Genomic DNA, 24,869 nt, shown 5'->3' on the forward strand with positions numbered 1-24,869 from the left:
GAAGTAGGTGGGGACTGTAGAACATCTTCCAATAAAAAACGTAAAAGGGCGTGCCTTGCCACTCCACCAGGGCGGGAGGAGGGTTGGCCCGAACCTCCCGAAATCCACCAATGAGATGGGAGGCGGAGCCAAGCTTGGCCAACCAGAAAGCCTATCTGATCTCGGCACCGTTACTGGGGCGGGGCGTACGGTCTCCAAGCCATTGAGCTCTCATCAGAGGAAGGCCCGAGAGCTGCCAATGCGCGACTTGGGCGAACTCTAGTTCTCCCAATCGGTGCGACGCGCTGGCAATTCAAACTGACAGCCGGAAAAAGCGGAAGAAGGAGCAAAAAACGACGTGTTCGGTGACAGACTACAGCGCCGAAAGAACCTAAAAAGCGACCCCTGCTCCACTTCACCAGCACCACCGCTCACTCAGGAGCAGCCGCTGTGGGAGACACCTGAGGGGACCGCGAGGGAGAACTGAGGGAGGGAGGACGCGAGACGGCGCGAGCGCGAGCACGCTGAGGGCCGGGGGTGCTGGGAGCCGAGCTTGCGGCCAAGCAGTGCTGAGAGTCGCGGGAGAACGGAGGATTGAGGATTGAGGAGAGCCAGGGTCCTCCCGGTGGAAAAGCTCCTAGGAAGAGGTGGCGTGGGGGGAGAGGGAGGAATTGGAGAGCTCCGCAGGAGTGGCTTAGGCTGGGAGAGGGATGTGGTTAGAGAGAAGCTTTAAATAAAAAAGACTGCTGGAGAAGCCTGGGGGAATTGCTGAAGGGGCGGGGGCTAAAGAGGAGAGGATCCTCACAGACCGCAGAAAGGGAAAGCTGATGACAAAGTTTCCCTGCAAACCCCACTCACCTCCTCCCCACCTCTAACGCCTCTCCCTTCTCCGGAAGTTAAAAGGAAGCCAAATTGTTGCCCCCACCCCATTCCCAATCAATAAATATTTCTTCTATCCTTCCACTGGGAAAACAGGAAAGGACTCTTTTCCTTCCCAATTTTAGGACTTATAAGAACTCGTGACTTGGTCTTTAGACTAGGGGGCTCAAAGTAGGAAGGCTATTGCTCTTATTTCCTTTTTCAAAACCCCGCACCTCATCCTTCGTGGGACGCTATGTCTACAAACAGTTGTAGCTTCAAGGACCGATGCGTGTCCATCCTGTGTTGCAAATTCTGTAAACAAGTGCTCAGCTCTAGGGGCATGAAGGCTGTTTTGCTGGCTGATACTGACATAGACCTTTTCTCTACAGACATCCCTCCTACCAAGTAAGTCAAGCTAGTGCCGGGCAACGGTAGTCTTTAACTAAATGGGGAAAGTGTATGGCTTGGATCTCTGGGAGTCAACTAGGAGGTTATCATTTGATGTTCCAGCCACTCCCAAACGTCTGATGATCCCTTTGGAATATATCTAAGTGGGCAGACTGTCTGGACAAAGTCTGTGGTTTAGCCAAAGTGGTCAGTCCTGATGTAATGCTTCTAGTTCAATTAAGGTCACGTGGCTGCACATCTTTCTTAAGTTGGATCCCTGGCTCAAGGCCCTGCATAACCTTCCTATCTTACTGAAACAATTTCGTGACCTAGACTCAAACTAAATTCGGCAAGATTTTCAGTACTGTTGGAGAAAAGTCACATAGGTGTTCATGTTTTTCCAGTTCATATTTTTTCCTGTTTCACTATTATTTGCAACTGGCATACTGAATCAACTCCCCAATATTCTTTTCTCAAATCTCTCTTTCCTCTTCCCCTAATGAGATAGACTTAGATTTTTAAGTGAGAAACGTGGAGACTTAGTCTTAAAATTATTTTTATTCCCCATAAAGCCTATTTTGGATATTATTGTTTGCATAATTGAACCCTTTTAAAATTCAATTTCAGCGGTTTCCCACTTTTGAGTGAAGAGTCCTTAAAATTTCCTTCCTATATGGTAAAATAGCCATTTACTTGACTCAAATATACCTTTATCTAGCTCTAAAAGAATTTTTTTCTTTCCATAATCAATATATATGTGCCCTACATGATTTCCAAGATGATTATTATTTATTGAAACTTTTTTATTAAGATGAAAGTAATTATTTAAAAATATTAATAGATAGCTATTCTTCAAATCTTTGGTTACAGACTTGGGAGAAAGCAAGCTAATAGCCCTAATTCTTTTTAAAAAGTTCATGGTAATGACAAACTTTTAAAGTTTTTAAATATACCCAAATAAAGCTACAGGCTCTTCTGTAAACAAGTGCTCAGCCAAATTTCCCTGAATTGTTTTAAGTATAGTCACACTTAACTGCAAAGCCAAGAACTAATTTATTTCAGAGATAAATGGATTAATATTTTGAAACACCATTTGTTACTTAGATCTATTTTTTAAAAGAGTCTGTGTGTGCACCTGTGTGCTGCAAAAAAGAAAAATTTATTGTCTAGTGTTTTTTCTTTTTAGTAGCACATAGTTACAATTTTTAAATATTAACCTTTTTAGCTTTTCAATAACTATGATAAGTAATAGGAGGATTCAGGTGAATTATTGAAGGTTAGACTATACTACAATAGAATCAGATCTTTTCTATTGTTTATTCTTCTTTGTCAGAGTTATAATAGTGATGGGTTAATGTGCTGAGAGATGAGTAAATCAATGAATGCGTAAGATTTTTAAATAGAAGCTTTGCCAGATGTTTATAATGAGCTTACAAATATTAACTAACTCTTACAAAATATATTATAATTCTACCTTAGAGTCTTGGTTATAAAATTTAATTGCAATTTAGCACAAATTATAAAATTTGTGCTAAATTGCAATTAAAAGTACATTTGATATGAGAATGTATAGAAATTAGAACACTTGCATACTGTGGGAATGAAAAATTGTACAGCTGATATGGAAAACAGCATGGTGGTTCCTTAAAAAATTGAACATAGAATTACCATATGAAGCCGGGCGCTGTGACACACAACTATAATCCCAGTCTCTTGGGAGGCTGAGGCAGGAGGATTGCAAATTCAAAGCCATCCTCAGCAAAAAGTGAGGCACTAAGAAACTCAGTGAGACCCTGTCTCTAAATAAAATACAAAATAGGGCTGGGGATGTGGCTCAGTCGTGGCGTGCCCCTGAGTTCAATCCCTGGTATCCCTCCCCCCACCCCCCAAGAAAAGAAGTACTACAATATGATCCAGTAGTTCCACTTCTGAGTGTCATACCTGAAAGAATTCAAAGCAGGATCTTGAAGAGGTATTTGCAGCACAGTCCTGTTCATAATAGCATTATTCACGTTAGTAACAATCCAAATGTCCATTGATTCAACTAATGAAAGGATAAACAAAATTATACATGTATGTATGTATGTATGAATATACACACACACACATATATATATATATATACACAATAGCATATTATTCAGCTTTGAAAGGAAGGAAATCCTGTCACTTGTTGCAAAATGGATGAACTGTGAGGACATTACATTAGTAAGTGAAGTAAATCAGTCACAAAAGACAAATACTCTATGATTCCACTTATAAGAAGTATCTAAAGTAGTTGAATTTATGCAAAAAGACAACAGAATGGTAGTGGTCAAGAAATGAGGGGAAGGAAAATGAGGAGCTATTGTATAATAAGTTTAGTGCTTCAATTTTGCAAGATGAAAAAGATCCAGAGACTCTGTTGCACAACAGTATCACTATATTTAACACTTTGAACTATATACTTAAAAATTCATATGGTCAATTTTTTTTCCACAAAGTTTTTTAAAAGCATATTTGACTGTAAACTTTTTCATTCCCCAGTGCAGTGGACTTCATTGGACGATGCTATTTCACCGAAATCTGCAAATGTAAACTTAAGGACATCGCGTGTTTAAAATGGTAATTTGTGGCACTATTCTAGATAGTCTAAGTTTGGAAGATAGATGTTGACAGCAAAGCACAGAGAAAGGTTCAGTGGACTGCAATGAACACTGATATAACCCATGCAATGAGCCATTGAAACACCATTTGTTACTTAGATCTATTTTTTAAAAGAGTCTGTGATACTTCACATTGGTATATGATTTTGTAATTTTTTCAAAGTGCACTCACAAGTATTTGCTTTGTTTGTTTTTCCAAAATAAGACAATGAAGTTTAGAGGGAAATACTGGGAATTATAGTCATAAAAGTCATATTTGAGCTCTTGCCCTACCTTTACTCTCTATATGATCTTTTGGAAATTCCTTAAACCTCTAAATCTCTGGGCCCCTGTTTTCTTACTTAATTTCTATATTATTGAGATAGAAACTTAAATGTCTTCTGTATTGACCCTTTAAAGTTGTTGTGAAGATAAAATGAATTATGAATGTTAAGAGGCTTGATAAACTATAAATAAAACATAAAAGATAGCTACTACTTATATTTTGAGGTAGACAGATTTGTGTTATTATTCCTATTATAAAGAAAAATTGAGGTTTTCTCATTTTAATGGGGCTTGAATTACAAATTATAATCCTAATAATTTAAATAAGCAAACTGCTATATGCTAATGACTCTCTGAAATTGTTCTTTCAAACAATAATTATATTGAGTGCCTAACATTATTATAGGGACTGGAAACACAATAGTAATTGAGAGAGTCACTAGCCTGTGTACATTCTATACTAGTGGGAAGATGATCAATCTTTATGGTATTTAAATGAATAATATTTTTAACATGATGGGAAGTACTTCAGAGTAAAGAAGAAGAAGAAGAAGACGTGATAGAAAATAATATAAGTTGGGAAAGTAGGTGAGTTATTTTAGATATCATGGTCAGGGAAGCCATCTCATAAAGATGTCACATTGGAATTGAGTCCTAAAGAATGAGAAAGAGACAGAGGAAGAATGTTCTAGACAGAGGGAATAGCAAATGCAAAGAGCCCATGGCAAGAAGAAGCTTAACATGCTAAAGGAATAAAAAGATGATGGTCAATATGACTAAGATGCGAGCATGGTGGGAGAACAGTATAAACAGGTTAAAGAACATAGATAATCTCGAGCAGTGTTGTCCAATAGAAATACTAAAGTCATATATGTATTTAAATTTCTCTAGTAATATTTTTAAAGTTAAACAAGTGAAGTTAATTTTAACTTAAATATACATCATTATTTAAATATATATATTTTAATTAATCCAACATATCTAAGATATTATTGCAACTATAAACAACAAATTATTAATGAGACATTATACATTCTATTTTTTGTTCTTAGTCTTTGAAATCTGGTATACAGTTTATCCTTACAGCACATTTCAATTTAGGCCAGCCACATTTCAAGGGCTCAATAGCCACATGGGGCTAGTGGCTATTGTTTCAGACAGCACAGATCTTGACCTTGGTGTGATTGGTTTTTTTTCTTTTCTTTTCTTTTGGCCAACAGGAAGTCATTGAAGGGGTTTTTAACAATGGAGAAAAATAATCTGATATAGTCCCACTAGTACGTTAGTTCCATGAGATTAAGAACTTAGTATAGAACTGGATTCTTAGTATAGAACAATACCTGGCATATAACAGGTACTCAAAAAACATTATTTGAGTGAATGAATGAATGAATGGATGGATGGATAAATTAATATAATAAAGCCATAGATTTACTCTGGCAATATAGTCTTACAAATAATTGTCAGCCCTGGTCCAAGAAAGGTTTTTGTTTTCATTTGTTTGTTTGTAAGCAAGTGATGATCAGAAGACATATTTTAAGTAGACTGGTACTTTAATGGTATTTTTTAAGGGTCTAGCAAAAGTGACTTACTCCCACATCTCACAGGATGACACCAAGCTCTAGAAGAATTTTTACAATTCAAGGTAGAAACAGTTATTTTAAGTACTAACTCAAACATTCCCTATAGGTCCGCTCTAGTATGTGACTAAGTAGTTTTTAAAAAATTGAGTGTGTGAGAAAGAGTGAGGTACTTATAATCAGCTGAATAATACTGAATACAGTAAAAACTTTTTCCAACTTTCTCTAGAGGCTGAGGGTTTGCTTTATTTCTGAATTCCTTCAAAAAAAAATGAAACTAAAATTAGAGCGACCATCTTGTGTTTGGTTTTCAGGGACTCATGCTGTCTTCCTACTCCTCCATCTGTTGAAACATTTTTTAGGTGCTGGCATGGAACTAGAACATAGAAGAACCCAATTTGCCATGGTCCTGAGGATAGCAAAAACCTTTACCCACAGATCTGAGCGTATTTAATATATTCTGTCTACATTGCTATACATCAATATGGGTACTTTACAGAACAAATCACAACCTTGTATTTGTACTTTCAGAACAAATCACATCCAGAAGCTAGCTTTTGAAGGAAAAATTACACTAGCAAAGAAAATTTCACTTAACTTGCAGACTGTTTTCCCACTTGATAATAGTACTGCAGTCATTATTATTAGAGTTAATTCCAATCCCAAAGATCCTACCAGTAGCGGGTAATTTGGAAGAAATGGGGATCTAAATTATATGGTCTGTTTACATTAGCACATAAAAATGCTTCTATGGACCAGATATTACATGGTATCTAATAACATTTACTTTTGTTTTTAGTGGGAACATTGTAGGTTATCATGTGATTGTTCCATGTAATTCCTGCCTTCTTTCCTGCAACAACGGACACTTCTGGATGTTTCACAGCCAGGCAGTTTATGGTATAAACAGACTTGACTCCACTGGTAAGAAACAATTAACTTAAGTATCTCTGGAACATTTCTCTATCAGTAAACTGAGAAGACTCCCAATAGATCATTTCCGAATTCCTCTGAGACCTTCATGACTGGGTTGGATCAGTTAGTGAAATTTTTTTTAACTTTTTTTTTAAATATACCTTTATTTTATTTATTCATTTTTATGTGGTGCTGAGGATCAAACGCAGCGCCCTGCACATGCCAGATGAGTGCTCTACCACTCAGCCCCAGCCCCAGCCCCAGTTAGTGAAATTTTAATCGTTTTCCCTTAGACATTCATTTATAAAGACTCTTGGTCAAAATTTATTGCCATTTCTGTTTATCATTGTATGTAAGAACTTCCAACTTGGCTTGATTTCATGGTCTTTTTAAAGTAATATTTTAATTGCTGTAAACTACAACCTTGAAACATTCTGGCTCCAGAGAATTTTTGAAGATTTTAGATTAAACAATCAATTGTGTGTGTGTGTGTGTGTGTGTGTGTGTGTATAAAGGAGATTTGGAGCAGTGTGGATGGAGAAGGAGGACTAGGCAATCTCTGTATTTGGTGATTCTTCAGATAAAAATAGACATTCTGACATCTATATTAATAAGTTATGATAAAATTTTAGTCAATGGAAATATTTAACATCAAAGTGTTTTTTAATTATTTTAGTAAGAAAATATACTATCCATTCTTTTTTTTTTTTGCCATCACACCCATCTTAATTATTGTGATAATGTACAAAATATAAAGTTTGCTATTTTAACACATCTTTAATATGTATAGTTCCATGGCATTAAGTACATTTATAGATGGGTATGGTTATATACCAACAAAATTATGTTTGTATACATCAGAGCTATATCCTCAGCCCTGATTTACTACCAAATCTTAAGGTAATCATATGATCCTTTTTATATTGTCCAGAGTCATTCATTTTGTTACAGAAATCATGTTCTCAATGTCTAATATCTATTTATATAACAAACCAAGTTGACATTAAGGAACTTGACATTCTAATTTGACACTAAAATGCTCCGGGTTCTCAATGTATATTTTAGTCTTCTTTGGAACATAAGATGTATATTTTTTTCTTTTTTTAATTAAAAATTTTCTTTGTTTTAATTAGTTATTTATGACAGTAGAATGCATTTATGCACTTTGATATATCATACATAGATGGGATATAATGTCTCATTTTTCTGAGTGTACATGTTGCAGAATCATATTGGTCATACAGTCACATATATGCATACAGTAATAATGTCTGTTTTATCTATTTTATTCTATTGTCTTTCCTATCCCCACATCCCCTCCCCTCCTCTCCCATCACTTCCCTCTACCTAATCTAAGGTAATGCTGTTCTTCTCTAGTGCCCCCCACCTTATTGTGAATTAGCATCCACATATTAGAGAAAATATTTGGCTTTTGGTTTTGTGAGATTGGCTTATTTTGCTTAGCATGATATTCTCCAACTCCATCCATTTACTGGCAAATGTCATAATTTCACTCTTCTTTAAAGCTGAGTAATATTCCATTGAGTATATATACTACATTTTCTTTATCCATTCATCTACTGAGGGATACATAGGTTGGTTAGCTACTGTAAATTGAGCTGCTGTAGACATTGATGTGGCTGCATCACTACAGTATGCTGATTTTAAGTTCTTTGGGTATAAACCCAGGAGGAATAGCTGGGTCAAATGGTAGTTCCAATCCCAGTTTTCTGAAGAATCTCCAAATTGCTTTCCATAGATGTTGCACCAATTTGCAGTCCCACCAGCAATGTATGAGTGTACCTTTTTTCCCACATCCTCACCAACATTTATTATTTCCTGTATTCTTGATGATTGCCATTCTGACAGGAATGAGATGAAATCTTCGTATAGTTTTGATTTGCATTTCTCTAATTGCTAGAGATGTTGAATACTTTTTCATATATTTGTTGATTGATTGTATTTCTTCTGTGAAATGTCTGTTCAGTTCTTTAGCCCTTTTATTGATTAAGTTATTTATTTTTTGGTGGTAAGTTTTTGAGTTCTTTATATATCCTAGAGATTAATGCTTTATCAGAGGTGCCTGTGATAAAGATTTTCTCCCAGTCTGTAGGTTCTCCTCACGTTATTGTTTCCTTTGCTGAGAAGAAACTTTTTAATTTGAGTCCATGCCATTTATTGATTCTTAATTTTATTTCTTGCACTTTAGGAGTCTTGTTAAGGAAGTCAGATCCTAGGCTGACATGGTGAAGATTTGGGCCTATTTTTTCTTCTATTAGGTGCAGGGTCTCTGTTCTAGTGCCTAAGTCTTTGATCCACTTTGAGTTGACTTTTGTACAGGGTGAGAAATAGAGGTTTAATTTCATTTTGCTACATATGGATTTCCAGTTTTGCCAGCACCATTTGTTGAATAAGCTATCTTTTCTCCAGTGAATGTTTTTGGCACCTTTGTCTAGTATGACATAACTATTATTTATATGGGTTTGTCTCTGTGTCCTCTATTCTGTACCATTGGTCTACAAGTCTATGTTGGTGCCAATACCATGCCATTTTTGTTATTATAGCTCTGTAGCATAGTTTAAAGTAAGGTATTGTGATGCCTCCTGTTTCACTTTTCTAAGGATTGCTTTAGCTATTCTGGGTCTCTTATTTTTCCAAATAAATTTAATGATTGCTTTTTCTATTTGAATGAAGAATGTCATTGGGATTTTAATAGGATGCATTAAATCTGTATAATGCTTTTGGGTAATATGGCCATTTTGACAATATTAATTCTGCCTATCCAGGAACATAAGAGATCTTTCCATCTTCTGAGGTTTTCTTCAATTTCTTTCTTTAGTGTTCTGTAGTTTTTATTGTAGAGGACTTTCACCTCTTTTGTTAGATTGATTCCCAGGTTGTTGTTGTTTTTTGTTTTGTTTTGTTTGAGGCTATCGTGAATGGGGTAGTTTTCTAATTTCTCTTCCAGTGGATTCATCACTGATGTATAGGAATGCATTTGATTTATGGGTGTTGCTTTTATATCCTGCTACTTTGCTGAATTCATTTATTAGTTCTAAAAGTTTTCTGGTGGAATTTTTTGGATCTTCTAGATATAGAATCATGTCATCAGCAAATAGTGATAGTTAGAGTTCTTCTTTACCTATTTGTATCCCTTTAATTTTTTTTCTTTTATCTAATTTCTCTGGCTAGAGTTTCAAGGATGATGTTGAATAGAAGTGGTAAAAGAGGACATCCTTGTCTTGTTCCAGTTTTTAGAGGGAATACTTTCAATTTTTCTCCATTTAGAATGATGCTGGCCTTGGGCTTAGAATATGTAGCTTTTACAGTGTTGAGGTATGTTCCTACGATCCCTAGTTTTTCTAGTGTTTTGAACATGAATGTGTGCTGTATTTTGTCAAATGCTTTTTCTGCATCTATTGAGATGATCATTATGATTTTTGTTTTTAAGTCTATTAATATGATGAATTACATTTATTGATTTCTGAATGTTGAACCAACCCTGCATCCTGGGATAAACTCCACTTGGATCATGGTATGCTATCTTTTTAATATATTTTTGCATTTGCCAGAATTTTATTGAGAATTTTTGCATCTATGTTCTTCAGGAATATTGGTCTGAAGTTTTCTTTCCTTGATGTGTCTTTGTCTGGTTTTGGTATCAGGGTGATCATAGAATGAGTTTAGAAGGGTTCCTTCCTTTTCTATTTCATGGAATACTTTAAGGAGTATTGGTGTTAATTCTTCTTTGAAAATCTTGTAGAACTCGGCTGAGAATCCATCTGGTCCTGGGCTTTTCTTGGTTGGTAGGCTTTTGATGGCATTTTCTATTTCATTACTTGAAATTGATCTGTTTAAATCGTTATGACCTCATTCAGTTTGGGTAGGTCATATGACTCTAGAAATTTGTCGATGTCTTCGATATTTTCTATTTTCTATTATTAGAGTATAAATTTTCAAAATAGTTTCTAATTATCATCTGTATTTCAGATATGTCTGTTTTGATATTTCCTTCTTCATCTTGTATTTTAGTAATTTGAGTTTTCTCTCTTAGTTTCTCTTTGTTAGCATGGCCAGGGGTTTATCTATTTTATTTATTTTTTTCAAAGAACCAACTTTTTTTGTCAATTTTTTTCCATAGCTTCTTTTGTTTGGATTTCATTGATTTCAGCTCTGATTTTAATTATTTCCTGTCTTCTATTACTTTTGCTGTTGATTTGTTCTTTTTCTAGGGCTTAGACACATAGTGTTAGGTCATTTATTTGTTGACTTTTTATTCTTTTAATAAATACACTCAATGCAATAAACTCTCCTCTTAGTGCTACCTTCATAGTGTCCCAGAGATTTTGATTTGTTGTATCAGTGTTCTTATTTACCTCTAAGAATTTTTTTATTTCATCCTTGATTTCTTCTACTATCCACTCATCATTTAATTGTGTATTATTTAGTCTCCATTTGTTACAGTAGCTTGTATTTTTTATTTTATCATTGATTTCTAATTTCATTCCATTGTGGTCTGATAGAATGCAAGATATTATCTCTGGTTTTTTTTTGTATTTACTAAGAGTTGCTTTGTGGCATAAGATATTGTCTATTTTAGAGAAGGAGCCATGTGAGGCTGAGAAGAAAGTATATTTTCTTATTGATGGATGAAATATTCTATATATGTCTGTTAAGTCTAAATTATTGATTGTATTATTTAGTTCTATAGTTTCCTTGTTTAGTTTTTGTTTAGAAGATCTGTCCAGTAGTGAGAGAGATGTGCTAAAGTCACCCAGTATTATTGTATTGTGGTCTAATTGACTCTTAAAATCAAGAAGGGTTTGTTTGATGTACATAGATACTCCATTGTTTGGGGCATAAATATTTATAATTGTTATATCCTGCTTATATATACTTCCCTTAAGATGTATGAAATGTCCTTCTTCGTCTCTTCTGATTAACTTTGGTTTGAAGTCTATTTTATCTGAGATGAGAATGGAAACCCCTGCTTATTTACCCAATACATATGAGTGATAGGTTTTTTCCCATCAGCCTGTGGATGTCTTTGCCCATAAGGTGAATCACTTGAAGGCAGCATATTATTGGATCTTGCTTTTTAATCCAATTTTTCAATGTCTTTTGATTGATATGTTTAGGTTGTTAACATTCAAGGTTATTATTGAGAGATGATTTGTATTCCCTGTCATTTTGATATATTTCTGGTTTTTGATTTAGTGTAGATCCTCTCTTTGCTGGTTTTCACTTCATCTTCATGGAATATTCTGTTTTGAATGCTCTGTAATGTAGGTTTTCTAGTTATGAATTCTTTTCATTTTTGTTTATCATGGATTTTTAAAATTTAATCTTCAAATCTGAAACTTACTTTTGCTGGATATAAAATTCTTGATTGGCATCCATGTTCTTTCAGAGCTTGAAATATATTATTCCTCAAAGCTAGGAATAATATATTCCTAGCTTTGAGGGTCTGGGTTGAGAAATCAATTGAAATCTGAATTGGTTTCCCCCTATACGTAATTTGATTTTCTTTCCCTTCTCATAGCCTTTAAGATTTTATCTTTATTCTGTTGTTAGTCATTCTCATTATAATGTGTCTAGGTGTGGGGTTTTTTGTAATTTTGTATATTTGTACTCTTGTGTTTGACTTTCCATTCTATTCTTTAGGTTTGGGAAATTTTCTGCTATTTTATCATTGAAAAGCTTGTGCATTCCTTTGGTTTGTATCTCTGCTCCTTCATCTATTCTGATAACTCTTAAATTTGGTCTTTTCATATTATCCCATAATTCTTGGATGTTCTGTTCATGGTTTCGTACCATCTTCTCTGCATGGTCAACTCTACTTTCAAGATTATATTTTGTCTTCATTGTCTGACATTCTGTCTTCCAAGTGGTCTAATCTGTTGTTGATGCTTTCTATTGAATTTATAATTTTGGTTACTGATTCCTTCATTTTGAAGATTTCTGCTTTTTTTTCCCACAATCTCTAACTCTTTATTGAAGTGGTCTTTCACTTCCTATATTTTTTCTTTGATTTCACTCCTTATACTATTCTTTACTTCACACATCAATTTAACTATGTACTATCTGAACTCCTTCTTGGAGATTTTTTTCTACTGTGTTATGAGTGGTTTCTGTTGCTGAAGCATCTTGGTTTGTTTGGGGCACTTTATTCCCTTGTTTTTTCATGTTGTTAGTGTGTTTTCCCATCTAGAAGTATGGATCTACAGTGCTGGGGCTGTAGCTCAGTGGTAGAGTGCTTGCCTTGGGCGAGGAGGCACTTGGTTTGATCCTCAGCACCACATAAAAAATACACAAATAAAATAAAGGCATGCTGTCCATCTACAACTACAAAAAAGTATGGATCTAAGTCAGGATAAATTCTACCCTATAGACCCATGGTGTCCCTGAAGGTTTCTAGCACTTCGCCTTTACTGGTGAGACCAGTATCAACAGCACCCAGTGTAAACAATATATAGCCTTAATCTTAACAGCTCCCACTAAGGTGTCTGCTGCTTCTCGTATTAAACCAAAATGATGAGTACAATAATTATCTATAGTACAATCAGAAAATTTGTTAAAACGGTTTAGAATTTCAAATGGTGGATGAGACAACAGAGGTAGTACAGTATGCGATATTTGCAAGGGAGGAAGAGAGAAACTAGAAATAAAAATTCACAGGAAGGGTGGAAGAGGAGATGACAGAGATTGACTGTTCGTTGGAGCAATGTTGGAAAGAAAACAGACAAGATAGGGGAAGAATATAAACAGAGAAAAAATTATAGACACACGAATACAACAAAAATGCAAAACACCATTCATATATCATTGTCCTCCACACACTGATGCATAAAAAACATCCTGTTCCAAATATGGCAGAGAGATTAGCAAATCGAAAAATAAAATAAAATAAATCTTGCTGGAATGTTGAACTGTCTCTGTCAGCGTTCACCAGTTTCTCAGCCCTGTCTCTGATGTCTCTTGGGATCACCGAACCCAGATCAGCCCTCACAAACCCATTTCTTTATCCCACCAATCTGGGCTTCAGATACCTCAGGCTCAGCCAGGCTGCAGTCCCAAGATCTCAATGCTGCTCCTACTTGCAGAGAGACCACCAGGGATACACTCATGCAAAGGAGCAATCCTGAGATGCAGCAGCAAGATAACAGCCACCAGCACTCCCCACAGAAATACCTCAGGCTCCTCCAAATCCACAGGCACCCCCATACTGGACCTGCAAGTCCCTGCTGGAGTCCCCAGACTCCAGGTTACCACTCATGTGGTGGTAAACCTGCTGGCACCCGGGCCCCAGGCCCTGGCTGGTGTCCCTTAATGGGTGCAACCAACCTGGAGTATCCCCAGAAGCAGTCCTCTAGGCTGGGGTAGCAGCGATATTGGCGGTGGTTGTTGGCAGCAGGCAGCGCAGCTGCAGGGGCACATGCAGTTGCAACTGTTGGGACAGCATCACCAGGCCATCTCCGGGGGTCAACAGCAGTGTCGGCTCTAGTTGCATCTGAGCCAACAGTGTCTTCTGTGGCAGCAACACCCAAAAAGAAGACCTCCAGGCGACCTCAGGCTGGCAGCAATGGAATCAGAAGCAGCACCAATGGGGTAGGGGCGCAGGCGGCAGTTGATTTCTGGTTCAGCAGCAGAGACCATGGAGGTAGCTTCAGAAGTAGCCTTAGAGGTAACCGAGGCAACCAAGTCGGGCCTCCGCAGCAGCGGTGGCAGTGGCACCTGCAACCGCAGCACCTACCAGATGTATTTTCTTTTTAAAATATAAATTATTTCCCCTTATAGACCAAAAGATCATGAATTTCAAGCTATATTGTCATAATGGGTGCAACTACGTGCAACCATCCTGCAGTATCCCCAGAAGCAGTTTATGCTTGGGTTTTTAATACACTGACTTTTTTTTTTTTTTTCCAAATCAATTGAGACTCAACTATAGCTCTTAATCCAACGATTGGCAGTCTTAAGACTCTATGTGTTAAGAAGGTCATTTTCTAGCAAGGACTTCTCTTAACTCCCCTAAATAGGATATAGGTTTCTAATTTAGTATTTTCTTTATATATTTGTGTTGCTCATGGGACATGTTACAGGACGTCTCTGCTTTGATATTGTTTTTCCTGCTTCACAGGATTCAAAACACAGGGTGGAGATTTTTCAATTTTGATTTACTTTTAATAGTGGTCAATTTTTCAAAGATAAAAGCCCAGCATTCTTTCATTCACACTGAATCTAATCCATGAGAAACAGATGTATCACAGGATTTCCTTCCTCCCTTCTTAACAGAGAAAGGAAGGTGGCACTTCTGTCAGATTCAATCTCTAAGTTTATTTTTTCTCTTTTGAACCAGTTGTGCTGAGCTGCTTCATGGCTCTGAGTATTGACTCCAAGAATATCAAACTTCTCCTTTGTAACCCTAATATTGTGATTTTAAATAAAGATTTTCTAGATGTTTGGTATAAAAGAGGATTTCTAATGGCATTGGAACTGTCCTTGAATCACCTGAAACAATAACATCAAAGGAATACATACACAAGTTTTATAAAATTCTAGAATGTTTAGACTAAAAACAATTCCAGGAGAGACCTGGAATTCTAGGTCTCTTCACATACTCCTAGGCTAGCTTCACATACAGATTTCATTTCCCAGAATTTTCCCAAAGAGGCTTGGGAAATCTCAGCCCAGGTTCCCTAGAAATTAGGCAAATGTTCCCAAGGGCAAAGTGGCTTCAGCTCTCCACTTTACCTTTATGGCTAATTTTCACTTAGATTTTGTCTTGCAATTCCTTGCAATCCTGTCAGTTCTTTAAATGTCATACTACCAGAACCAGAATACCATTCATTCTTAGGGATAAAGGTGGATGGAGGGGTGTTTTTTTTTTTTTAATAATAAGCAATTCAAACACAAAATACATGCAAAAATAACATGGTTGACATCAGTGTACCCACTTGCATCAATTACATGCTAATTTTTTCTTACCTAATTAGATTCCAGTATCTCTTTCAGACAGATAGTTGATTTTTTTTCACTTTTTCATCAATATAAATACCTTTCTTTGTATATGTTGCCTTGGGAACATGTGCAAAATGGGCAACAAAAAAGAAGGGATGAGTGGTAGGCTATATTTGAAACATTTTTTTTAATTCACATCATGGAATACTCTATAGAGTTTAAAGGAGCTAAATCTACACATATCAAACAGGAAAACCTCAGAAATACAATGAATGATAAAACAAGTTCGAAAAATATACAGAAAAATACCATTCTATAAAAATTTTAGATACACAAAACAATAATATATATATTGTTTATGATTGTATACATTTGTAGTAAAACCATCCTTAGGGTACTGGTAGAGTTGGGAACTCAATTCAAACCAAAGCTTCATTCCATTCTACCATGTGGCCACTGTCTCTGTGTCCAGTGGGTGTCCCCAGGTGCTGGGTCTTCCTTGTGTCCACACTTGCAACTCGACAGTTTGAAATTTGCTTTTCTCATGGAACTTCATTGGTTCTCCTAGAGGTCATTTTCCCCCACCCCTTCAATTTAGTACTTTGAAGCTATAATATAGTACATGCCCTGGTAAAACCTTCTCATTATCCTTAATATGCTTGGTCTTGTCCTATATACTGTGCTAGATTCTTCAATCTCAAATCCATTCTTTTGAAATAAGATCTTAGATTGTTCTTTTGTTGATTAGTTTGACTATTGAAACCTGGTTCTAAAGTTTACAGCTCTGCCTTACTGCCTCTAAAGCCCACCTACTTCAAGGATTGCGGTTCATATAACTGGATCCAAAAATGTTGCCTATTTTTTTTTTTAAGTCAGTAAAATGGCACCAGCTACTGCTATGCTTATAGAAGAGATAAAGGAGACTTCTTCAGGACTTTTCCCTGTACCCTCCAAAGAGGAACTTATTATAAAAGAATCTCACAAGATTTCTGCTCTTAAAAATCATTAAAATAGATTAGAAAATTATCAGTATAAAGTGGTATGGAATAATGTAGCTAGAATTCAAAATTCTTTTGAATTTTAAGATTCTAAAATTCAAGTTTTTGCTTAAAAGGGATTGAAGAATGTTTATATCCTAGATGGATAATATAAGACAATTTTATTTGTAGTGTGTGCTTTAATAGCTATTTACTGCTAACACTGGTTTATCTAAGCATGTTAACATATAAAGTTTCATAAATCATGTTCTGCATAGTAATATTAGTGAGCACTAAAAAATTTTATGGCCTTCTATTTTCAGGTGTAAACTTCCTGCTTTGGGGCAATTTGCCAGAGATAGAAGAGAGTACAGATGAAGATGTGTTAGATATCTCAGCAGAGGAGTGTATTCGATGAATGGAATTATGACATATGTGTAATTTTTTTTCATATTTAAAATATGTTAATGGATCAACTTTAAAACTGTAGTGAGGATTTACTACTGATTTTCTCTCCTCCTCCCTTTCTTTCTTCTCTTTTAAAACAAAAAGGGGCATTTGTTGATTTATTTATTCGCTATCTCAAATTAATTACCTCAGTTTAATTTAAGCCAATGAAGTTATTCTTTCCTTCTACTTTTACTTCTTCCTCTCCTCTACTACTTCTGTCTGGTATAAGTGTATTCTTAATTTCAGTTAAAAGATTCTTTTTACATGTCACCCAGCTACCTCCCGATCTAAAGAAGTTTTTCTTACAGCTTGATGCCAGATATCATTGATTTTTACATTCCTGACTAAAGGGCATTAGTATCCACTCATATCAAATACACATGTATCAGACTCATCTAAGTATTAAGAGGGAGTTAAAAAAAAAGCAAGCTATTAGGTTTCCATGAGTACTGGTTAGCATATGTGATAACTGTTTTAATGTGAAGCAAAACTTATGAATCAGCTTATAGAATAAATTAAAACTTTAAAATATATGGAAAAATCTTTTTGATCCGTTGGCATGTTGTTAGATAAATGAGTTTTTTAAAAAATTATCAATATATACTGTTTACTGATGTTATTTATTTACATTCTCCTAAAGCCATTATGGATATTGTATTATGAAAGCCAGATAAACTAAACCTTAGTCTTTATGTTTTCCTATTCCCTAGGGCTTTTTCTATGAATAGCAAATTTTAGATGGGTAGTGTTTGTCCAAACCCTAATATGGAAAGAAGCTTAAGCCACTGTATATTATAAAGAATTTTTTTTCATTGTTTGTTGTTTTTAAAAATTGTATTCAGAGCCACACAGAAATAGGAAACTGGGATAATGTGGATTCTGGTTTTATGTAAAGCTAAAATCAATGTGTCTCCTTAACTAATATCTTAGTTGCAGGAATTTTGTCAATAATGGTACCAAAGAAGACTTAATTGGAGTTTTGTAAATAAAGTTGGTTCTAAAAATGACCGTCCTTTCTTTAATTTTTTTATTGTAACCACTTATCATACCCCAAAATATAGAGGGACAGTATATACAATCTAGAATATAAGGGCTAATGTTTATTGAGTACTGACTCTGTGCCAGACACTAATCTAAGTGCTTTCCATATTTAATTCACATATTCCACAAATAAACCCATGAGATAGGTACTATTATTATTTCTTTTTCACTGATAAAACAGGTGAGACATACATAAAGTAACTTATCTGAGGTCATATAACCGGTCAGAGGTGTGGACAGACTCAGACAGACTGACTCCATAACTCCCACTCCTAATCTTCATGCTGAATCCTCTGAGCACCTCCAGACATGAATCAGTGATGGTCAAACTTAGCCAGAATGCATGCTGGGTAATTAACTACATTGTTATGTTCTAAATGAGGCCAGAAATGATGGATTTTAAGGTTGAACAAATTTCAGTTTACTTGGTCTTAGGATAAAAGTGATCTGTAGGTACTGACAGAATCATTTGCTATAAACCAGGATAAAAAGGTGCTTAAGGAAATGCTGTCACTAACACCCGTAGAACTTTTCCACAAGTCTTTCACACTAACCACCAGAACTAACAGAAGTTCATCCAAAGAGCCAAAGGAAAGAGTGTGAAAAAATTGGTTTTCAGATTTAACTTTTTTTTTTCCAACCTCTCAAATTCTTATTCTTCTGGAATAAGGTGGGCATATGGATAAGAAGAAAAAAAGATAAGCCTTTCCAGGCAACAATAGGTGATTCATGCCTATTATCCCAGTGCCTTGGGAGGCCGAGGCAGGAGGATCCCAAGTTGAAGACCAACCTCAGCAATTTAGTAGTGAGAGGCCCTGTCTCAAAATAAAAATCTAAAAAAGGGCTGGGGATAAGCCAGTGGTAAAGCACCCCTGGGTTTAATCTCTAGTACTGGCAAGGAGTGAGAAGTATTGTATTACACACTATATATTTCTTTTTTTAATTAAAACTTTTATACACTATATATTTCTTTGTTAACTTGTTCAAGTAGAGCAGAGAAGTGTAATGCTAGAGCAAAGAACATGGCAAGGCTAAAATTCAATAGAGTTCATCTGCTTCCTGTTCAGCTCATGCCTTCAAAGGCCATGGTTTATGGATGGGCTCTCTGAAGAGCAAAAGCAAAATAGAGGTGCATGGATTAAAGCAAGCCCCCAAAGTGATTCCACTTCAGCTGGACAATGTTTCAAATTACACAGCTACTTGTAGCTAACTGGGATATAGGAAAGTCAATTTTAAATAGAAAATGGCTGATAAATTTTTATCTAGGGAAATATATTCATGACACTGTTTTTTAATAAAGGCAAATGACACACCCTCTAGTAATACCAAAAGCAGAATCATTGAGCATACACTTTCTAGTCCTACCATAATTCCTGGGCCTAGGAAATTCACCTATGCTTTGGTTGTCTTTTAATATTTGATTCAATTCAACAAGCCTGTATTATTTCTCCTACAGTCTGGTAAGAATTGCTGCTCACACTTGATTTCAGGGAGCATGCAGTATGTTGGGGGAGAGGATCTAATTCATTGAATCAAGTGGTTTAACAAAGGCATACTTAAAGTGCTGTGACTCCATAGATGAAAGAACAATCTTTCTGAGTAATAAGAGAGAGTAGGAGTTGAGAAAGCTAAACAGAAAAAATGATACTTGAGACAGGCTTTGAAGCCCAGGGGTTTGCCAGCTGGGACGAGAGCTTTGGGCAGAGAGAGCAGTGTAAACAAATAGATGGAGTTTACATCTTGCATATTTGGGAAATTCTAAGCAGTCCCCCACATCTTCCAAAATAAATATGAAGAATTAATTAGAAGATAAAACTAACAAGGAAGGTTAGGATCGTTGTGTGAAGATTATTCTATGCCATTGTAGGTTTAGACTTCATCTAGGAGCAATGTAGTTATTGAAGTTTTGAGCAAGGGAACAAAATGATCAGATTTAAGACAATAGCTCTAATAAAATATAATCAAGTTTAGTTTTCCTAATATCCTTTCTTTGGTGCACCTAACAACTTCACCATGGACATTTGATTTATTGCCTTTACTCTAAGAACCCATGTAATTCTTTAAGTTCTATGAATTTCTCATCTTTCTTGGAACCTCTGGTCTGTCATAGGGCAGTGCTTCCCCCCAACCCCCACCTTCCTTCTCATCATTCCTGAAGTTCAAGGCAGGGGCAGTGAGTCATCAATTCACCCCCCATGACTTTTTCTGCTACTTGATCTTTTTCCTCAGGTCAGTTGACTCAGGCTCTGTTGAGCCATCTTGTGTGGAGCCTAATCTTAAAGCTGTAATATTTTGAATAATCCCAGGTGAAAACCAGGTCCTTAAATATTAGTAATTCAGGGAGATTGTTCTACAAAGAACCATTCCTTTGACCTCTGAGTCATATGTGGCTGATTAAGAATAATCTATATTTGCTTTCCTTTGGTAAGGAGGAAGTGACCATGACATATAAACCGAGATATAGAAAACAACTAACTATTCGAACACAAATAGGGAGTGGGGGAAGGTAGGGGAGGATATGGATCGAATAGTCTTGCTTCACTGGTGAATTACTCGATGAAGGCTCTCTCTATTTTAACATTCATGCTTATAAAAGGAAATAGTTTCCTTTTCTGCCTTTTTTTTTTTTAACTTTAAAAGCAGCCTAAACCATAGTTTCTTTCTTGCCTGGTATTGAGTGTATGCCAAATCTACCCTAAACTGCACAGATGGAAAAAATTAGTCTATGTCTGTGGTACCTCTGGGGTTGAATATTTTTAGTACTTAAATCTTTAGCTAAAGATTCTTTCTTCCAACACTCTCAAAGAATCTTTTTATTGTCATCCAGTGAACAAGCTCACTGAAAGGAAAATTAGCAATATCATGATTTTGTTTAACCCTTTATAGTTTATTGTAAGCTTTTGCATCCTCTTTAATTTAGTGGGCAGAATAACCTTAGGCGCTATCATTCCCATTTTACAAATTAAGAAAGAAAATCTTAATTCTAACACCCCCAAAGTTAGAAGGATTCAAACTTTAATCCATCTTCTCATCTTAGTTGAGGCATCTCTCCTACCTCTATAAGTGACCCTAAAATTGAGATTTATTTTTCCCTCAACAGATAAAAGAGAACAAATTTTCTTTGACTTTCAAACTCAGAGCCCATCTATTTTCATTAATTAATCCATTTGACAAATATTTATTGAGTACCAACTATGTACAAAATAAATGCTAGGAATACAGAACTAAATAAGACAAACTCCCTGCTCTCATGTAGAACTGACATTCTAGTTGAGGGGAAGGAAAAAAGTGAGGTAACATTTACTGTGCTCACTATGTGCAGCCATTGTTCTAAAAGTTTTACATATAATCCCTACTAGTTCCTGTTATTCCTCACCATAAAAATCAGAAAATTGAGGCTGGAAAAGGTCAAACAACTTTCCTAAACTCACACAGTAAGTAAATGACATCTCTGTAAGATTTGGAGGGGACATAGTTCACTTAATGACTGTGTTTCCTTTGTATTTTTTAGTGTAGTTGTCTTCCATTCAAATAAGGTCAAGTTTTCCATTAGCAATCTTCCTGTACACATCTGTCCCTATTAGTCCTTAGTTGAAATTATTGTTTTAAATTGAATTGGGGACAACAGCCTCTCCCTTTTCAGTAAGGGAGACTCAGTTAAATGATAAGAATGATAAGAATGTAAATGATAAGAATGCTGGCCTTATACACTATGGGGGAAAAAAACCTATAAAGAACTCTTAGTTTACAGGTTTTCTGTACTTCTATCTAGAAACAAAGACATTTTTACAAGTCTAGATTTTTCTTATAGGTGACAACAGTTCACACAAGAGTAAATGTCTATTCTTTAAGGTGTTTGCATATTTCAAAGAAATAGTGAATTAATGCCCACCTTTTACAAATTTCCCCAATCTTTGCTTTCCTTTTAAGCTTGTACATGAAGTCTACATATATGGAATTTCAGAAGCAGCCTTGCCTTAAATGAGCACAATTGAATCTTTATAATCAGATTACGTATTTATGAGGAAAACAAAAGCAGGTGTCAAATCCATATCCAAATTTTTCATTTTAAGACTTGGGAAAGAGTGAGTTGACAAATAACTAACGATTAATTGGATCTGCCAAATATGGGCACCAGTGAAGTTTGCCCACCAGAATACATCTCTCCACCTCCGTTCACACAAATCACTTCCTCTGGAAAGGGGCCCATGGCAAAAGTAGGCATATGGGAATGATTCACTTAGGGAAAGTGGTACCCAGAATATCAAAACAGTTTGCTTTCTGTCTCTATATCCATGCCATAATTTTTCTCCCCAAAGGAACCACCTGCTATTATGGCTGTGACACCTGAAAAGGCTTTCTGTATATTGCAAGAGATTGCTCATGTGTGGGTGGATTTTCAGGCTGTTGGGTGGTATTTTTAAAAATGGCTCTTTAGGGGGATTATTCTCAGACTGGAACATTGCCTTGTCTTATCAAAATTGCTTCATAGCTTTGTTCACAAATACCTTAAAACAGTGAGCTACAGATGGAGTTCAGTAGAAGACATACTGAGCTAATTTCCTTTGTGTGACATTACCCAGAGAAATCAAGCTGTCAGTACCCTGAAGAGCAAGCCTGCGAGGAGAGATGGCGGCCAAAGCCATGGGGAAGCCAGATGATGAAGAGCTTGCCCTTCATGAGCCTCTGCCCAGCCTCCCAAATTCGTCGTTTCTGATGAAAGTTTAGAACAAATACACAGATTCTGTATGTTTTACTTGTCGTGGCAGTACAGTGACAGCAACGATGGCAAGTACTAGGTGGGAAAAAATCTTGAATCCTAAATCTTTTGGACACTCCACGATATATTCATAAAGTGAAATGACACATCATACTGGAGACCATCATCCCTAAATTATGCCTTTCCTTTATCAAACTTTAGTTCCACCATTTAACTCATATTTAATGAGCATGGCTTATATGTGGGCACTATTTTAAGTGTTAAACAGTTTTTAAAAAACACATTTTAAAAAAATCCTTGTCCATAGACTAAAAATATAAAAGCTTTATTTTCCAGACTCCCTTACAACTAGGGTTCACACATAATATACTTTTTTTGCTAATTAGAGGCAGTTATACAATCTTGATTTCAAAACTAACTTAAGTGGGGGAAAGAGGGTAACTACACTTTAATTATTCTCTCCACCCACCCCCAGTACTGGGGATTCCACAGAGCTATATCTCCAACACTTAATTTTTTTTTTTTTTTGAGCCAGGGTCTCACAAAGTTGCTGAGGCTCATCTGAAACTTGCCTCCTCCTGCCTCAGCCCTCTGAGTAGCTGGGATTACAGGCATGCTCCAACACACCCAGCAATTATCCATTTTACTAATTGTGTGTGTGTGTGTGTGTGTGTGTGTACACATGCATGCGCACACATATGTGTGGTGTGCTGGGGATTAAACCCAGAGCTTTTGAGTGCTAGGCAAGCACTCCACCATTAAGCTACATCCCCAGACCTCCATTTTGTTAATCTTAAAATGACTTTGTAATATGGATCTGAAGCCAACACATTGTATAGACTTCCTGAGGCACAGCTCATGATTGAGGTGATATGTCTCTCAAGTTTGAAAGTGGTAGATGGTTTCTGGGTCCTAGCTTCTAGATTTGGCAGAAGTAGCCGTTTCTCTGGCAGGCCAGTTCTGCAGTATTATCCTGAAAGTCATTTCTAGAAGCCACATCGGGTACCTGCCCATTGAAAAACTCTCCAGTGGTCTTACAAGTCCTAAATTCATTGGCATTTCAGTTATCTATTACTGTGGAATAAATGCCCTTAAATCTTAGTTTCACTGGGTGATTGTGTTGAGCTCACTTAGCTTCACATGTGTTGTGTATTTGGCTGTTAATTGTGCCAGGTTGGAAGGTCCTAAAGGGTTTCATTCCAGGCCTGAAAGTTTGGAAGCCCTCTGTCGCCGTTTGCTTCTTAATACGATGGTTGTCTTCTAAGAGGGTAGAATGGGAGCCAGGTCTGGAAGTCAATGCAGTCTCACTTCTGCCTCACTACTGGTCAAAGTTAATCAGAGGGCTGGCCCAGAACCCAGGGGAGAAAAACTAGACCCTTGCTCTTTATGTGAAATGTGATAAAGTCAAATTGCAAAATATTACATGGGCTGGAAGGATTCTTGTACAGCTAATCTACCATAACTGTATTAAATCCCTTACTCCTATGGGACAAGGGACCCCTCCTTCTGGGAAAAAGAGGATATTGACCTAAAATCAGTACTCTCCAAGGGAAGTATATTCTCCTTTAAATGCCCAGTTAGATGCTCAATGTAATATTTTATGAAGCAAAACCAAGAGCAAAATCAACATTTCTTTGTCCCTTAGTTATAGGTAGCATGTACTCTTTCTATACCTCAGAGAGTGGACAGTCATACTCCCCTGGATATTTCAGGATGGAGGGTTAGAAGATTAGATGAAAAGCAAATGCTTAGCAGATTTTACTTTCCTTTATGTCCAAATTAATGCTGTCTAACCCTCTGTAATGGGAAAATGCCCATTGTTGTTTGTATCATCAGTGACATAAGACTGAACTGTCATTGACGGTGAACCTATATTCCTCTCTCTCTCTCTCTCTCTCTCTCTCTCTCTCTCTCTCTCTCCCTCCTTACCCCTTTCATGGTGCTGGAGATTGAACCCAGGACCTTGTGCATGCTAGGCAACTGCTTTACCACTGACCCATATCCCCAGACCTATCTGTATTTTTTTAAATATATGAATGGGAAGATGTTTTCATTCCTTCCTAGTCTGGAACTGTGAATCAAGCATAGTTGG

The 24,869-nt window shown here is 36.3% G+C and overlaps 1 protein-coding gene across 1 annotated transcript; it reads left to right on the plus strand.

The window, feature by feature from the left end:
* Positions 1–1,083: 1,083 nt before the first annotated feature.
* Fam72a (family with sequence similarity 72 member A) lies at positions 1,084–16,984 on the plus strand. The gene is made up of 4 exons (XM_027934676.1): positions 1,084–1,245; positions 3,754–3,831; positions 6,516–6,640; positions 16,890–16,984. The coding sequence occupies exons 1-4, from the start codon at positions 1,094–1,096 to the stop codon at positions 16,982–16,984; spliced, it is 450 nt and encodes a 149-aa protein (XP_027790477.1). The 5' UTR covers positions 1,084–1,093.
* The last annotated feature ends 7,885 nt before the right edge of the window (positions 16,985–24,869 follow it).

Source organism: Marmota flaviventris, chromosome 12 (genome assembly GCF_047511675.1).
Source record: "Marmota flaviventris isolate mMarFla1 chromosome 12, mMarFla1.hap1, whole genome shotgun sequence".
Lineage (NCBI taxonomy): Eukaryota > Metazoa > Chordata > Mammalia > Rodentia > Sciuridae > Marmota > Marmota flaviventris.

Coding starts and splice junctions, on each gene's coding strand:
- Fam72a (XM_027934676.1), top strand. CDS start 1,094: ATGTCTACAAACAGTTGTAGCTTCAAGGACCGATGCGTGTCCATCCTG. Junction 1,246..3,753: donor ACAGACATCCCTCCTACCAA/GTAAGTCAAGCT, acceptor TTCATTCCCCAG/TGCAGTGGACTTCATTGGAC. Junction 6,641..16,889: donor AAACAGACTTGACTCCACTG/GTAAGAAACAAT, acceptor TTCTATTTTCAG/GTGTAAACTTCCTGCTTTGG.